Source organism: Apium graveolens, chromosome 10 (assembly GCF_009905375.1).
Source record: "Apium graveolens cultivar Ventura chromosome 10, ASM990537v1, whole genome shotgun sequence".
In the NCBI taxonomy this organism is placed as follows: domain Eukaryota; kingdom Viridiplantae; phylum Streptophyta; class Magnoliopsida; order Apiales; family Apiaceae; genus Apium; species Apium graveolens.
In genome coordinates, this window is record NC_133656.1 from 111,144,270 (window position 1) to 111,157,167 (window position 12,898).

A 12,898-nucleotide genomic window follows, 5' to 3' on the forward strand; every position below is an offset into this window, starting at 1 on the left:
TTAGCTATAGCTTCGGATACCTTGTTCTTTCCCCACAAACCATAATCACCTGATTTCCGAATTCCTGTAAATAAAATAATATTCAATAAATACTATGTCGACAAATCAGTGACAACTGCCTCCGTAAGTAAGACAATGATCACTTCTGTTTCCTATAAATCAGGTCCAAATTTATAAAATCAGCAGCTTATAAATCAGCTTATAAATTTATACGCAATGCAGCAGCTTATAAACTTACACTAAGCAAGAGCCTGACGCGATAACAATTAGACGCTTGAGATATTCCCCACATTACGCGTGGCACGAGAGGAAAAAATGTGTCAAGGTTTCTTCATTTCTGTTTGGTTATTGAGTCACTTGCTCTGAAGTTGGTAATGTATTTAAACCACAGTTTTTGAACGTAAAAACTAAGAAGGAAAATGAACTCTCAGGGGACTTCAATCAAACAGGTCGTACGCATTTGATAAAGAAGCAACTGAATCTTTAATTTGTAACAAATTAAGTTAACAGAATATAATCAACATAGTACCCTGCGTTGTGATAGCTAAAATCTACGGGCATCAATTGAGTACTCCAAGTCTCCGAGTACACTACACTATTATAAAAGCAAAATGCAAAATATGATTTATTTTCATAGGTTATGTTAACAATTTTCTAAAATATGTTAACACCACAAAAATAATTTAGTTAGAAAAATTAATAGGTTAACAACTTCTAAATTAATAATTTAAATAAATATAATTTAGTTAAAATAATTAAATCATTTATCTAATATATCCACAAACTATATAAATTATTATTTAACTTCATTTCTAATCGCACTCAACTACTTTTTTATCTAATTTGTGGAGAAACAAAAACCTTCCAAAAAAATTTTGTAATTCAAATTATAGTATAACAAAACAATTAATAAATCAAGAAAAAAAACAATATTACAAAAATAACAAATCATCCGCATCCACCATTTTTATTCAAAACTCTCAATTTTCGATAGTACTTCTAAGCTGCAGTAGGAGGACATTTTAATTATCTAAATTTAAAATCATTCAATAATATAATACATTCAAAATAATACGTAAATATTTTAATTTCATTAATCTCAATAATATATAATTTTTGTCTTTTATAAATTATTTAAAAAATTAAATTATATATTTAATATAATTACAAACTCTATTAACCATTATCCAACTTAATTTATAATAACACTCAGCTTCTTTCTTATCTCTTGAAACAAAAACCTTCCAAAATTAGTTTTATTAATTCAAATTATAATTTAACAAAAATAATTAATATACCATGAAAAAATTTAAAAAACAAAATTACAAAAAATAATACCAAATCATTCTCATACACCATTGTTCAAGACTCTCACATTTTCCTTTAGATTCTGCATGAAACGATTTACAAGGTATAGCAGGACATTTTAAGTTTTTAACTATCTAAATTTTAAATTATTTAATAATATAAAACATACAAAATTATACGTACATAGTTTATATATTTATAATTTTATTATTTTTATAAAATAATTTATAAAAGACGGTAATTATATATTATTGAGATTAACGGAGTTATAGGCTGATACAACTAATGTTTGAATCAATTTATTTTAAGTCTTCGTGTGACTTGTATATTTTTATTTTGAAATTTTTATAAATTATGATTGTATATATGATAATTTGTTGTACAAATAATAGTGAATGAACAAAATAAAAATAATAAATTTTGAATCGATGAGTAAAGAATATTATAAATATTATTTTAGATTAAAAAAATTTATATTGTAAATTATAATAAATATAATATAAAAAAATTCAAAAGACAAATATACAAATTTTGTTTTAACAACGTTTTAATTAAGTCTGTAACAACTTTATTTTTTTAAAAAAAAAACTAATTTTCTGATTAATATACTTTTCTAAAAGAAATTGAATTAACGAGCTATAACGATTTGGGTTCATTGTTTGTGTATCCCCATCCCTCTCTTTGCGCCCTGATTTCTGTTGATAGTGTGATTTTTCATGTTTTTCTTTAATTTCGTGAGAGCTCTAATATGCTCCACTGGTGCCTTCCCACTTCCCCATAAACTTACTGTTTCCCTGCATAGTTTTGGCTTTGAAATTCTTCATTTATCCTCCTGATTTATTAAATTAATAATAGAAAAGCGAGCTTCACAATTGTCTGAACCGGACTAATAATGTAATCACCAAAAGAAAACAAGGCAAATCATTAAAACAACACTAAATCAGGAAAACAAATGGTTATTAGCAATCTCTCATCAAATACAAATACTTGCAACTCCCAGTTGACGCAACAGAACAAACAAACATAGAACCACTGCCTGTTGGAGTTTGACAAACAAAAGTGAATTAAATATCTAATTCACTGTTTAGAACATTGAGCTATGTTTGCACAAGGAACCATTGGCTTTAGATCTTGTTGTGCACCTTCCTGTGTCATGCAGCCTTCACGCTTAAACTTGACAGCATCGACTCCTACATGAAATAGATATTTAACAGTTAATAACTAATAATACAGGGGCAGAAAGCCACATAATAAATCAATTATCTACAGCACACAATATGAAGTAAATTTTCTCGATTAACATTTCTCAGGCACAATATGGTAAAGCATAATTTCAGTAACTATTTAATGGTACTCATAGAAGCTCCTCTTTACCTGCTGGTTTTGGATGAGATGGTTTTTAGAAGGTTCAGTCCTTCAGCAACCGTAAGGTTGTGCAGTAAAACCAGTCCAGATCCAGCATTAATTTCTCAGTTCAATGCTATCAAGTCAAGCTAGATATGGTAATGTTAGTGCATCACTAACGAGACTAGTCTCAACAAAGTTCAAATCCCATATGAATCATTAGTATATAACTATATATAATTCCCAGAATTGGGCAACCAGTGTTTTGAATCCTCGTAACCAGTGATGCAGTCAAGCTGGATATGGTCATTTTAGTGCATCACTAACAAGGCTAGACTCAACAAAGTTCAAATCCCGAATGAATGATTATATAAACTCCCAGAACTGGGCAACCGGTATTTCGAATCCTCATAACCAGTATAGTACTTGTTTATTCCTACATTTCCTCCCTTGACCTCACTCCAACCATCCCAGTTGCCACTAGATATTAGTTGATTCCTGGACTGTAATAGACCAAATTGAGAATACTGGGACCCATTGTTGGCCAAGGACTGTTCAGAAACCCTCGTAGGCATCGCATAATTATCTCGATGAGGAGAAAAGCCGTCCCCCATATCTAAATATCGGGAGTTCTGCCGTGATGGAAGAGATCTTTGCATCATTAGTTGCAATCTTGACTCATTCTCATAGTTACTCGTCCGGGTAGGATAACTTGACCCCAGGTCTAAACCACGACCGCTAAGCCCACCAGGGAACCTCCCTTTACCTACTGCCAAAATCGCAGGATCAATAAACTCAATATCCGCATTGCCGGAATCAAAATGCATAGTTGACAGCGATTGATTTGTATTTCTCATGAAAGAAGAGTTGTCAAGAACATCCTTCCCTGCAGAAGGGCAGGCACGGACACGTAAGAAACAAGTAACAAAAACTATTATCAACATAAAAGTGATATGTAAGATACAAACCAGAGTTTGTGTCAAATGTCTGTTCCACTCTATTGTAAGTAGTAAAGCCTGGTGGTGGAGCTCTGTTGGGCCCGGAAAATCCGGGAGGGACTGATGCAGGTGCCCTAGAAACTGTTGCACAATAAATTAAATTTATTTACCTTAGAAATTCTGCAAGTCCAATTATTTCAACAAAAAGAATAAAGGACTATTCTGAGAGTATATTGACATAGTTAAATTCAACATGCATGCACAAAAAGATGGAGGCTGGATTAAGAAAGGGAGATTGAACAAGCCAAAGACGTATACTTTTTGGAAATAAACTAAGAAATTCTGCAGACAAGTAAACTAGGAAAGGTCAAATAATTGACAAAACATGAAGTCTATTCTAACAGACAATGCACACAAACACTTGGAATGATGAGTACATAAATAAATTACTTTCAGCTCTGAACTCACCAGAAATCCTGTTAAGAGAATTATGAGAATGGATGCTTGCATAATTACCAGGTTGCTGGCCACCAAGAGTAGATAAACCATTGCTAATTTCACTAGCATGAATATTTCCATTGTCTTTAAAACCATTTGTTAAGGAGTGAATACTCGGTGTTTGGTCAAAACCATTAAAAGATGGACCATAATTAAATGTCTGATCCTCTTCTCTCGCAAAAGAGAACCTAGACTGATTGTTGTTTTGCACCTTCCGCGAACCTGATACACCAAGATATCCCTTCTGTTTATCAGTTTCACCTAGTAACTTAGCCAAACTCTGAGGTGAAGCTAAAGAGTCATCCCATGAATCGAAGTTCATAGATAAAATATTAGATATGATGCTGCTCTCTCCCATGTCATTATCAGAAAAAGTATCATGGTTTACTAACTCGCCGCCATAATTTCCTACACTCATCATTCTCGATTCAGCCATATAGGAAGAATTTTTATAGGAACTATTCAAATCAGTAAAACTTCTAGTCTGATTCTCAGAATATCCATTTGACAGAACTGAGATTTTATATTCTTGCGCAGAGAACTTATTTGGTTGAGTTTCAACATTTACATTGGGTGAGTTGTGAGCCTCCTGAAGATGCAAGGCCCTGGAGCCATCTAATATTTGAGATATATTAAGCCGCTTATCTGTGCAACTGACGGCTTCTAGATTCCGGAAACTCTGGACGTCATATGATAGTACATCATTCTCAACTTCAGAAGGATCAGTTTCCACTGCATGCAATCGTGACTCTAATCTAAAGTCAGACTGATGCCGCGAAGAAATAGTATCCTTACTGGTGGATGCTGCTTCTGGTGGAGTATGGGATTGTGATAATTCTTTGTATTCCGTGTCTCTGTGATGTAGCCCTTGAGTATCTACATTCAGTATATCAGAACATAATTCATGAGCTTTACCTTCTACAGGAACATGTGGATCTCTTTCTAGATTACTAACACGGGATTGTCCCCTAGAATCAACTGGCTTAGCTATAACAGCTGGCATGCTCATTGATCCATCTACCTTTAGCGGTGGCACAGAAATGTGGCTACTTATTACTTGATTATTGGAATGTCCAATAATGGCAGAAGTATAAGATGGTTTCCTCTGTTTATCTCCATCCAAGTTTATTTCAACAGAAGCTATTGGCTCTGATTTATTTCTCTGCGCAGTCAACCGAATTTCACCATTGAGTTTCTTTCCTGAATCACTCTGCAATACAGAGACCTTTCCAGGGCTGACTATTGCGGTTGAATGTGCTACTGAAATGCCACATGCATCTGATGTCTGCTTCGAAGGTCCATTTGAGCTTGTTACACTTGTAGGAGATAGTTGCCTATTTGAGGCACGCATTCCCCTAAGAAGCATTTAAATTTGTGAGCTGGAATCTAACAAAACAGCAAGAAAAATAAAAGGGTAAGCAATCTGTACCAGGATGCTGTTGCAGGAAGAGCTACGGATTTACTGCAGCTACTTTTCGGTGGAGAGCCCCTTACACTACTGGCAGGAGTTTGCCAGACAGAAGATTCCAATATACTATCAGAACAGATGTCAACATTCTGCACCTGTACAAATTCAGAAAAAGTGTAACCGGTTGGCCTTGATAATGTATTCAGTGGCTAGTAATTCTAAACCTTGATTTTACTGATTATAACACTCAAAAAGTACTTGCGTAAATCCAGATTATTTTAATAAAAATTATATAGTGTACTAGTATACTAACGCCAAAAAAATGGAGCAATCTATTTATTACTGATGCAAAAAAAATCTGTCATGACCCCCAATATGACCCAACAAAAGTACAAGGACAGAAAGGACATTTCGTCACCACGGGTCAACACAACGAGTCAAGGGGTAAAAGAGTCAGGTCAAGTATGGAAAAATACACAAATAGAGGGTGGGAGTTGGAAGGAGGGAAGGAGATTAATTGTAGAGTTATTTTATGGTCTCTTTGGAGAGTTCTGGGCCTCTTGAATGCTCAGCTTTGCTAGTTTATCTTTGTCAATTAGCTAGTTCATAACAAGTGGTATCAGAGCATTATGATCCGGTCACCGCACATATCGTTAATCAAGCATCCTACCCACACCATGACTGATACATGGCAGCGATTGGAAGCTTGTTTAGATCGATATTGTGTACAACAAGAGGTGCTGATGAACACTCTTAATGGCGATCAGCTAAGGTTTCAAGACGAGATCCGTTCTTCTCTTTATTCGATAAGGGTTCCTGGCAGTATCCATGTGTTTGGGGGTCCGTCGTCTGGTGTGGATACTGATCTCATGGGGCCATCAATCGCCACACAATGTAATGACTTAAATGAGTTGAAAATCCATGACTTGGAGGAATCAGTAAAAGAGATAGTTTCTAAGGCTTTCGAAACGGCTATAAAAGCTTCGCGACACTCTCTAAAAGAGCAACTAATTGAAGGTCAAGGGAGGGTGACGAAGAAATTGGGGACAAAAGAGGGCCTTGAGTCGGAAATGGAAGGCACATTGTCGGACAAGATTGATGGAAGTATTGACAACCCGGGACTGGATTCTACTGAAATACTTACACCCTTGGTGGGGCTGGATGAGAGAGTGAAGGTAAATACTCTCAACCAACTAGCTATGTTTGATAAAACATTTTCGTACAAATTTCATAAATGCGAGTATGGAAAATTTTATGGGATATCTTGTAAGAATTTTAAAATTAATTTACATACAACCGAAGTGTTTGATGAATGTCCAGCTGAAGATAAGATTGCTTGTACGGTGATAAATGGGGTGTTGAGTTTGGATGATGCGAGAAAGGGGTTAATTCCGGCTCGATATGTGTTTGATGCAGGGAAAAGATATTACCTTATGCGTCCAGTAATTTGGTGAAAATGTGAGGAAGCAATGGCAGTAGATTGGGAGATGGTCAGATGTTTATCCTCTCCAATATTTAGAATGGAAGAAGTTGCCGAAGCGAACAGGAACAAGCAATTGCATCTTGCTACTAGTCCAAAAAGTGTCCATGATATTCAGAGTAGCTTGATTTATGTTCCAATCAAGAAATTGTTCTATTTTGTTTCTGATGTTGTATTAGAGAAGAATGCATATATTGAATATGAAGCTTCAAGAAGTCACATGCAGCACTAATATGAAAAGTTTGGCGTTCAACTTTCATATCCTAACCAAGCTCTTTTAAAAGCAGAGAAGATTTTTTGCATAGACAACTTGCTACGAAAGAAAGGAAATTTGGAATCACGAGAAGAAGAGGAGCATATTGTTGAATTACCTCCTGAAATTGGTGTTTTAAAGATATTCGGGTTTTTAGAAGATATTGAAAGTTCGTTATCTTTATTACCGTTAGTCATGCATCGCCTAGAAAGCTTATTTGTCATTGTGGAGATAGAGCATGTATTTTCTGTCTCACTTCCGGAGGGAACTGAAGGTTCTGCTTCACGTATCCTTGAAGCACTTACTACTGAGAAATGCAATGAAGGCTTCTCTCTTGAAAGGCTCAAATTTCTTGGTGATGCATTCCTCAAATTTGCGGTTGGCAGACGTCTTTTTATCAAGCATTATGCCCTAGAGGAGGAACAGCTTACAAAAAAATGGTCCAAAGTTGTAAACAATTCCAATTTACTGGAGCTCGTGACAGCAAACAGACTACAGATATCCATACGAGATCAATCATTTGACCCTTGCCAATTTTTTGCATTGGGCCGGCCTTGTTCAGTAGTTTGTAGCTCTGGAATGGAAAAGAGTATCCACTCGTCACATTGTAGTAGGGTGACCAGTGCCGATATGGATCTTAGATACACCAAATCTCACTACTGGTTGCGTAACAAAATCATAGCAGATGTTGTGGAAGCTCTTGTCGGAGCATTCATAATCGACAGTGGCTTCAGAGGTGCAACTGCTTTTCTTAATTGGATGGGCATACATGTTGAATTTGAAGATTCGGAAGTTATCCATATCCGTTCAGCAAGTTCAATCTATTTACAACTTGCTGCTCAAATAGATATTGCTACTATTGAAGATTCTATAGGGTATCAATTTACCAATAAAGGTTTGCTTGTGCAAGCTTTTGTCCATCCATCGTATAGCTACAATTCTGGAGGCTGATATCAGAAACTGGAGTTTCTAGGAGATGTCAAGTTTTCTAGAACATCTGAGCTAAGTGGGAATGTAATTGAAGCGCCCACATGCCCTAAAACTCTTGGAAACATAGTGCAGTCATGTATCAGTGCCATTCTTCTGGACACAAGATTCAATTTAAATTATGTTTGGAAAACAACGCTCTCCTTTCTTGATCCTGTCATGACTCCCCGTATGAGGAAGGTTGCGTATAAGAGGGACTTGCCTTTAAGATGCAAGTCCAGGTTGTATGACATGCATCAAAAGAGGAATAAGTCCTTGGTGGAAACAACAATGTGTTTATTGCATTCTTTGAGGAAATATCTAATAGAGAGGATCAGATTGAAGTTTGATGAGACAAATGCTAGTGTTCTTCTGATCCCGACAAAGCCCACAGAAGATACCACATATGCTGTCGACCTTATGACTATCCAAGTTGCGCAGCTATTGCAGGATTTCTTTAGCGACAAGGAGTTATGCAAAAATTTGCCACACTTTGAAGCTAGCAGGGAGTATGTCAAGGCCACGGCTCAGAAATTTCACCTTGAGGAGAAGGTGAGTCTTTGGGGCTGGGGTATTGTCATGACCCCCAATATGACCCAACAAAAGTATAAGGACAGAAAGGACATTTCGTCACCACGGGTCAACACAACGAGTCAAGGGGTAAAAGAGTCGGGTCAAGTATGGAAAAATACACAAATAGAGGGTGGGAGTTGGAAGGAGGGGAGGAGATTAATTGTATTAATTGTAGATTTATTTTATGGTCTCTTTGGAGAGTTCTGGGCCTCTCGAATGCTCAGCTTTGCTAGTTTATCTTTGTCAATTAGCTAGTTCATAACAAAATCACAGAGAAATCATCATATGACTCACACAAACAAAACTTACATTTGTTGAACTTTTACTGTTCGATACACCTGATGAAGAGCTATTATTGCAGAACTCGTCTGCCGGCCAAGGTAATACATTTCCCGAACGACGTTGCATATCAACTGTAGCACCAGTAATCTGTTCAACCCTATTCCTTCAAAATGACTATGCAAGTTAATTAGCCAGACAATAGAGAGTTGAATGAAACATTAGAAGATCAATGAAGCCATATTTGAACTACACCCAAGTTATTAAAAATAATTTTGAATACAAGCATATAATGAAACCAAATAGACTTTCTAAGTTTAAACTACACCCAAGTTCTTAAAAGTAATTTTGAATTACCTTTGTATATACATGAGTTCATAATATAACTGAACTAGCTTTTAGAATTATGAAGCTATCATTCAATAGCATATATTGTTTAACACATATACTGGTCAACACCACCAAATAATTAACGAGCTAAATTTTGGGCACTTGAAAATCATCCATACCAAAACACAGGGTTCACATTTTCCTAAAAAGCAATCAAATTGCTCCAACCATATTTCAAAGCTCAATTCTCTCCAAATTATATTCAAACAAGCATAACGAATAACGATACTTTGAAATGCAACAGCAGCACTAAGAAATCCTAGAGTGAGCGATCTCATAGTCTGTGTGATGACCAAATTTTTTATATAACTGATCCAAACTAGATTTTTCGCTTGCTAGCATCAGATAACAAGTTTGGATATTTTATAAGCATTTGTTTAGTTACAAAAGCAATCATGTTTGTACACCTCTGGATACAGATGGATACCCTGTAAACATATGATCGACAAAAATTAAATAAGATGGAAATGCACATGACAGAAATACAATACCTTGTGCATGCTGATATTACTTCGTCTTTAATAAAACTATCTTCTTGTGTACCAATTTCATGCAAGTATAGACAATCTGGAACGCTGCATTGCTGGACCGAAGTATATTAATCAGAGAAGAATATACGCAAAAAAAGAAGAAGATAGATTCATATCATTAACTTGATAAAAAAATATACCATGTTCCTCAGCCATGCATGGCAATATTTGGTGGTTCCAAAGCAGGCCCTGCAACATTAAATAGTAACTAACTGCAGCTCAATTAAATATAATGATGTGAGATCCACTTAATAGAACACCTTCTGACCTTAAAGGTCTGCCCTCCAATATATACCCATGCACTGACTGAATGCAACGAACTGCTTCCTCCTCCTTGGAATAAGTAATATATCTGGAACAAGACACAAATATATCCCAACATTTAATTTACAGCTCTATAAAAATTTTATAAGCTTTATAGTTGATAAATTTATAACAATCCAACTACAAGCCTACTGTGTAAAACTAATTGCCATTTCAAAAATAAGATCAAGAGAAAACATAAACTTACACACTACAAGTACTGTTTGGAAATTGTTGAATGGTCCCGGCCGCCGTACGAGATAAAGACACCTTTTGCACCTTCCCATATCGAGGAAAGTATTCCTCTCGTCTTAGAAGCTTTATAAAATATATAGAGGTGATTCAAAAATAAAAAAACTGCGCAGAAAGTTAAAAAAATAAAAGGAAAGAGCAAAGAGTTTGGAAGGAGATATACACACATCTTCATCGGCCAGATTTAGAGGTAACCCCGAAACGTAGACAAGATTTCGTTGAATCACTCGCACATTACTTAAGTTTTTTCGTCCATCAAGTGTTTTACCTTTCGACTTTGACTTAACCTTCTTTTCCACACTCAACTCAGACACCAACCTATCATTTAGAACAATTGTCGTCAGAGTTAAGTCATAAAAAGCTGCTGAAATATTTTTAACAGAACTCGGCACAAATAACCTTTCACATTGAGCTGCCTTGTCAACAATCTTTTCCTTGTTATAAGGGGTACGACATGCTGGACACCTGCCTTCTACATTGTCCTTCTCAGCCATATCCATTATGTAATGCCAGCACCAAACACAAATCTGTAGGAAAGCAAAAATATTGTATTCATTTTTGTTTAATAAAAATCACAACAGAGGATAAATTTTATTCTCGATGCAGCTGACCGATAAGGTAAATGTGTATCAGAGGGAAGCAAAAAACCTAAACAAATTATATAGCAGCAACACTATTGATCTCTTTAGCACAGTTATGCATTTTGACATGGAAGGGTTGTTTATCACATCACCTCTCAGGGAACAAATGTCTATATATTAATCTTGAGACTTGTTAGTTAGCAAAAGCTAAAAACATACATATAGTACACGACTGCAACTCTAACTTTTTATACACTGCCAAACACATTCCATGCAACTAAACAAACATTTGAAATAGGACCAAGATTTAAAGAGAGGAAATTAGAAAAATTTATAGCTTAAAAAAAAAAAGAACGTATGTAAAGATATCAGACCTCATAACCACAGTTGCAAGGCTTAAGTTGCTGATCCGTCAAATCCATCTCCTCAGCACAAAGAGGACAAGTCTTTTCTCCTTTTTCGCTCATGTTTGCCTATACAACAATTTTCATAAAATCACCCCCACAATCACATAATCAATAAATTCACTCTCACTAAAACCTTCAAGCAATTACAACACAAAAAAAACCCAAAAACTCCCAGGATGACATGAAAAACAATCAAAATAAGGTCACAAAAGAGATTATAAGTAGGCTGGCTACACTTCAAAATCTCTCTAAAATGCATCATACAGACTCAACCTACTTCAAAAATAACGCAATCATTAATATCACTCTCTAAATGCACCTTCAACAGATTAACCGCAACAAAAACACCAAAATTCCCCCAAAAAAAAGCATTTTTTCGACAATCAAAATAAAAGGACATCATCATTAGACTACACTCTATAAGCTCTATAAAAGCTTCACAATTGACACACCACTCCAAACACAACTTCTTACAAAAACCCCTATCCCGGAACATCACAATACCAATCTTTATTCAATTAAAACACTTTCCACATCGAAACGAAAAATCCAAACTTTACCAAAATGAACAACATAATTAAGATTCTAAAAAATACCCACTTGACAAAAATCAAATCCACTAAAACCCAACAAAACCATCCGAAAAAACAGATCAAACAAAACCCATTTCACAGCAAAAACAAACTAATAAGACCCAAAATCAAAACAACAATCAAACAGTAAAACACATATAATCTTGAATTACAAGTAAAAAACGATATGAAAAGGGTGAGATTGAGAATCGAGTTGGGTGATATACTTACAGTAGGTGTGTGTGTAGATTGAATAAACGAGCGATGAAGAAAAGTGAGGTAGGCTTTTTAGTGCTGGGGGCTTTGTAAAAGTCCTTTTGGGTTTCGCATTTAAATATATATCCAATTATTTAGTTTGGGTATGTAGGCTGGGAGTTGGACTTATTTACTAAAATGCCACTCTCCTACTCCGCTTTTTGTCGGCTTTGGGTTTCATATTTTTTCTGAAATAAGTGTGGAGTATTTTTACATTTTTTTGCCGGCTTTGTATTAAGGGCCCAGAATACATATTCCTGAAAATATGGCCCAAACTACCTGCATCTCCAAGCCCATTTCTTGTACGGGTTCCAATTTTATTACATGCATTATTCAAGAAATTTTTAAATTAAATTTGATTTTTTATACATTTAAATATAAACTTATGTATTCATACTTATTGTAAATAGAAATAGAAATATATGATTATATTTTGAGCATACTCCACGTACCTCAGCCTCTGTTAAGCGGGTTGAAAATATTTTTATCGAGGGAAGAGAAATAGACTGCGTAGGACGTGAAAAGATCAAGTTAGGATATGGAGATTTAAATTTTATAGGT

The 12,898-nt window shown here is 35.3% G+C and overlaps 1 protein-coding gene across 2 annotated transcripts; it reads right to left on the minus strand.

Moving 5' to 3' along the window:
• Nucleotides 1-2,203: 2,203 nt before the first annotated feature.
• On the minus strand, nucleotides 2,204-12,395 carry LOC141688908 (uncharacterized). 2 transcript variants are annotated; one of them, XM_074493054.1, is made up of 14 exons: nucleotides 12,314-12,395; nucleotides 11,478-11,576; nucleotides 10,922-11,049; nucleotides 10,690-10,840; nucleotides 10,479-10,588; nucleotides 10,236-10,319; nucleotides 10,108-10,156; nucleotides 9,929-10,020; nucleotides 9,078-9,207; nucleotides 5,518-5,651; nucleotides 4,059-5,443; nucleotides 3,621-3,731; nucleotides 2,683-3,538; nucleotides 2,204-2,498 (listed from the first exon to the last, which is right to left on the minus strand). In XM_074493054.1, exons 2-13 carry the CDS (start codon nucleotides 11,568-11,570, stop codon nucleotides 3,000-3,002), a joined length of 3,006 nt encoding a protein of 1,001 aa, XP_074349155.1. In that variant the 5' UTR covers nucleotides 11,571-11,576; nucleotides 12,314-12,395; the 3' UTR covers nucleotides 2,204-2,498; nucleotides 2,683-2,999. The 2 variants fall into 2 exon arrangements, with proteins under 2 accessions (XP_074349155.1, XP_074349154.1); XM_074493053.1 differs by having other exon boundaries at nucleotides 9,078-9,213.
• Nucleotides 12,396-12,898: the final 503 nt, after the last annotated feature.

What these genes read in the sequence shown, in the direction of transcription:
- LOC141688908 (XM_074493053.1), bottom strand. Translation starts at nt 11,570, where the DNA reads ATGAGCGAAAAAGGAGAAAAGACTTGTCCTCTTTGTGCTGAGGAGATG. An exon ending in AAGGCAGCTCAATGTGAAAG is followed by an intron (nt 10,841 to 10,921) that starts GTTATTTGTGCC and finishes TCTAAATGATAG; the next exon opens with GTTGGTGTCTGAGTTGAGTG. An exon ending in TAAATCTGGCCGATGAAGAT is followed by an intron (nt 10,589 to 10,689) that starts GTGTGTATATCT and finishes TATTTTATAAAG; the next exon opens with CTTCTAAGACGAGAGGAATA.